A 4,271-nucleotide genomic window follows, 5' to 3' on the forward strand; every position below is an offset into this window, starting at 1 on the left:
TGTGTGTGTGTGTGTGACCTGTGTGTTGGGCAGGTCGTGGCAGCGGTTGGCGTGTCCGTGGCAAAAGCAGGATCCGATCACCCGCATCTCTCGCAGGGCGTAAAACTGGTTCAGACTGCGGCCCGGCATGCTGGGAACCGACCCCAGCTGGGTCAGATTGACCCGCAGACCCGTGAACCCAGACGCCACTGAGGGACAGAGCAGCCGTCAATCATCCGCACACTTCGTTAATACTTCGATCATCTGAGAAAGTCCAAATAACTCACCTTCGATTTTGTATTCGTTCGGCAGATCGATGTCCGCGAGCTGACGCAGAGGATAAAAGTAAATCTGAGAAGAGAAAAGAAACGTCAACTTGAGCGAACACATTTAGGTTATAAAAACGTTGTCATTAAAATGTTCTTTTCGTGGTTATAACGTTATTTAAATGTTTCTTACAATGTTCTACTAACATTCCTTTTAACAGAAAATCTGAACGTTTATCTTGAACATTCTAAAACGTTGAAATGTTCAGATTGGCTGTCGTGATAACGTTATTTAAAGGTTACAAAAACAACATTCTCCTAACTTAATTTTACTAAAAAATAACGTTATTGGAACCTTTATTTTTAATATATTAAAAATTTATAATTTTCTTGTCATGATTAGAACATTATTTAAAGGTTAAAACAGCTGTTTTTAAAAAAATATTCATCCAATTTTATTTTTATCTAAAACATAACATTATTTGAACGTTTTTTTTTTTTTATTAAAATTTTTTTTTTTAAATGCCCAGTTTTCTTTACATGATTAGAACGTTATTTAAAGGTTCCTAAAACATTTCTTACAATGTTCTACTAATTATGCTTTCACCCATAATATAACCTTATTTGACCGTTTATTGTTAATATTCCAAGAAAGTTAAGATGTTTAATGTATGTTTAAACGTTATTTAAATGTTCCCTACAACATTCTAGTAACTTTATTTCCACCCACAATATAACGTTATGTGAACACTTATTTTTAATATTCTACAAACGTTAAAATGTCCAGTTTTCTTGTTGTGATTAAACATTATTTAAAGGTTACATAACATGTTCTACTAACTTTATTTTCACCCATAATATAGTGTTATTTGAACATATATTTTAATATTCTAGGAGCGTTAAAAATTCCAGTTTACGCTTTCACAAAATGTTATGAGAGCATTCATCCTCTATAAATAACGTCATAAGGATGTTCCAAAAAAATTTTTCTATGAACATTTTCTTAACGTTATGAGAACGTATATCAAATATTAATGCAGTTGTAAGAATGTTCCATAAACATTACTTTAAGAACATTTTGTCTTAACATTTATACAACTTTTAAAAAAACGTAAGTGAAAGGCAGACTGTCTTACCTTCTGGTCCCTGTAGGGGTCGTCGGCGGTGGATGGCAGCGTGTAGCAGTACGTTTCCTCGAGGGGGCGAGGGAACGAAGTGCTCACCTGAGGAAAGGTGGATGGGCAGTTGGTGGCCATGTACAGGACGGGCTGCCAAGAGCGACCGAAATCCCTCGTCCTCTCGACGATCAGCGCGTCAGGCCTCGGGCCCTACGGGACGACCGATGAGGCGTTAGAAAACAGTGCTTCATAAATTAAAGACAGAGAGATGGATATCAGATACCTTAAAAGAGAGTAAGACGGTTTCCAGGTGATACATTCCATTTAAATCCAGCTGCAGCGCCACGGGACTCACATCTGGAATAAACACACAATCACTGTAAAATTGCTTTGCATAATCCTTAAATGGTTTACATGTTATTTATTTTTATATGAATAAATATGAAGTATTTAGTTAAAGTAAAAGTATGTACTGAATATGTTCTAAACAATACAGTTTGGTACTGTGATCTGAATCAAAAGATTCGCGAACCTACTTCGAAGCTCCGATCTAGAAAATTTGCGATACGCGCTCCGGAGTTCCGACCTGAATAATGATTCGCGAAGTATTAGAGTCCCAGTCTGAATCAAAACATTCACGAAGCCGCTTAGTTCTGAATCAAATGATTCGCGAACCCGCTCCGAAGTTCTGATCTAAATAAAATGATTTGATTGCGAACTAGTCCCGATCTGAATCAAAAGATTCATGAACCCGCTTAGTTTCGATCTGAATTAAAATGATTCGCGATACGCACTCTGGAGTTCCGATCTGAATAATGATTCGCAAAGTTTTAGAGTCCCAATTAGAATCAAAAGATTCACAAACCTGCTTAGTTCCGTTCCAAATCAGATACGTGAACCTGCTCTGGAGCTCCGATCTAAATCAAATGATTTGATCGCGAACTAGTCCCGATCTGAATCAGAGGATTAACGAACCCGCTTGTTTGCGATCTGAATGAAATGATTCGCGAACCTGCTCCAAAGTTCCAATCTAAATAACAATTTGATCGTGAACTAGAGTCCCGATCTGAATGAAAAGATTCACCTGCTTAGTTCCGATCTGTATGAAAAGATTGGCGAACCCGCTCCGAAGTTCCGATCTAAATCAAATCATTCAAGATTCACAGTCCAGACTTCCGATCTGAATAATGATTTTCAAAATAGAGTCAAAAAATTCACGAACCTGCTTAGTTCCGTTCTGAATCAAATACGTGAACCTGCTCTGGAGTTCCAATCTAAATCAAATGATTCGATTACGAACTAGTCCCGATCTGAATCAAAAAATTTACGAACCCGCTTAGTTCCGATCTGAATTAAAATTATTCTCGAACCCACTCCAATGTTCCAATCTAAATAACAATTCAGTTGTGAACTAGAGTCCCGAAGTTCCGATCTAAATCAAATGATTCGATTACGAACTAGTCCCGATCTGAATCAAAAAATTTACGAACCCGCTTAGTTCCGATCTGAATTAAAATTATTCTCGAACCCACTCCAATGTTCCAATCTAAATAACAATTCAGTTGTGAACTAGAGTCCCGAAGTTCCGATCTAAATCAAATGATTCGATTACGAACTAGTCCCGATCTGAATCAAAAAATTAACGAACCCGCTTAGTTCCGATCTAAATAACAATTCAGTTGTGAACTAGAGTCCCGAAGTTCCGATCTATATCAAATTATTTGTGATTTGCAATTCACAGTCCGGAATTCCAATCTGAATAATGATTTGCGAAATAGTCACACGAAAGATTCACAAACCTGCTTCCCATCTGAATCAAATAATTCGCAATACACGCTCAGAATTCCCGATCTGAATCAAATGATTTGCGATCCGACTGGAACGCTTCAAAACAGCGAATCATTTTGAGACGCAGCGGTTTAACTGATTCAGAGTTTCGAAAAGCTCCGTTACAAGCCATGTCGAAATTCGAAAATGAATGGTTCTTTTGATCTGTTCTTTTGCTAGAGAATTGCTTGAACTGAATGATCGAAGTCATGAGTTTGAATCACCCGGAGTTGATCCAGAGTAAATGACTCACTTAATTGAATCGATTTTTCTGTTCTTCTGTTTTCGTGCATTATTCGTCCATGTTTACACGACACTGTCTGAACTACTACTGGCTTATAGCTTAATAGTGTATTCTATTGTTGTAATTTATGTTTAATGTAATGTTTTGATGCCTTACCTTTCTTAGACTGCCACCATCGGTTGGGCCCGGCGCTGGAGATCACGTTCTGGATCGTGTGCGCATTATAGGCCGCCGGGTTCCGAGAGTCACACGGACAGCACTTCATCTTCCACTGAGACATGGAGAGTGTGATTTAGACATTTAACCAGCTTACCCAACTGTGTTTTAGTTGCTTATAAGATTTAAATTAGTTCTCAGTGTCATGTGTGAACTTAGTCTCAGGTGTTTCTCGCATAAACGAATCAGTACTGTAAAAGTAGCTTAGAAAAACGTTGTTTCTAAAATGTTAAAATGTTGTGATTATTTTTTGCTGTGATTATAACATTTAAAGTTTACAAAATGTTTTTGACAGCATCCTACTAACTTTATTTTCACCCAAAATATAACACTATTTGAATGTTTATTTTTTTAAATACTCTACAAACGTTAAAATGTCCAGTTCTTGTCGTGATTAGAATGTGTTTTAAAGGGTACAAAACGTTTCTTGCAAAATTCTGCTAACTTTATTTTCACCTGAAATTGTTATTTGAATGTTTATTTTTAATATTCCAAGAGCGCTGAAATGTCCAGTTTTCTTGTCATGAATATAATGTTATTTAAAGGTTACAAAAATGTTTCTTGCAATGTTCTACTAAGTTTATTTTACCCAAAATGTAATATTATTTAAATGTTTATTTT

The 4,271-nt window shown here is 36.6% G+C and overlaps 1 protein-coding gene across 3 annotated transcripts in view; it reads right to left on the reverse strand.

The window, feature by feature from the left end:
• The window catches only part of lamb3 (laminin subunit beta 3), an 18,821-nt gene that overhangs the window by 12,565 nt on the left and 1,985 nt on the right, over positions 1 to 4,271 (reverse strand). For 2 of the 3 annotated variants that reach the window (XM_016261206.1, XM_016261204.1), the window contains exons 1-5: positions 3,591 to 3,737; positions 1,647 to 1,720; positions 1,382 to 1,573; positions 267 to 330; positions 19 to 188 (exon numbers count right to left, since the gene is read on the reverse strand). In XM_016261206.1, coding sequence (XP_016116692.1) covers positions 19 to 188; positions 267 to 330; positions 1,382 to 1,573; positions 1,647 to 1,720; positions 3,591 to 3,714 — 624 coding nt within the window. In that variant the 5' untranslated portion in view covers positions 3,715 to 3,737. Of the gene's footprint in view, positions 1 to 18; positions 189 to 266; positions 331 to 1,381; positions 1,574 to 1,646; positions 1,721 to 3,590; positions 3,738 to 4,271 lie in introns of those variants that run through there. The other variant, XM_016261205.1, reaches the window with a different exon arrangement.

Source organism: Sinocyclocheilus grahami, unplaced genomic scaffold (genome assembly GCF_001515645.1).
Source record: "Sinocyclocheilus grahami isolate Dianchi unplaced genomic scaffold, SAMN03320097.WGS_v1.1 scaffold2331.1, whole genome shotgun sequence".
In the NCBI taxonomy this organism is placed as follows: Eukaryota; Metazoa; Chordata; class Actinopteri; order Cypriniformes; family Cyprinidae; genus Sinocyclocheilus; species Sinocyclocheilus grahami.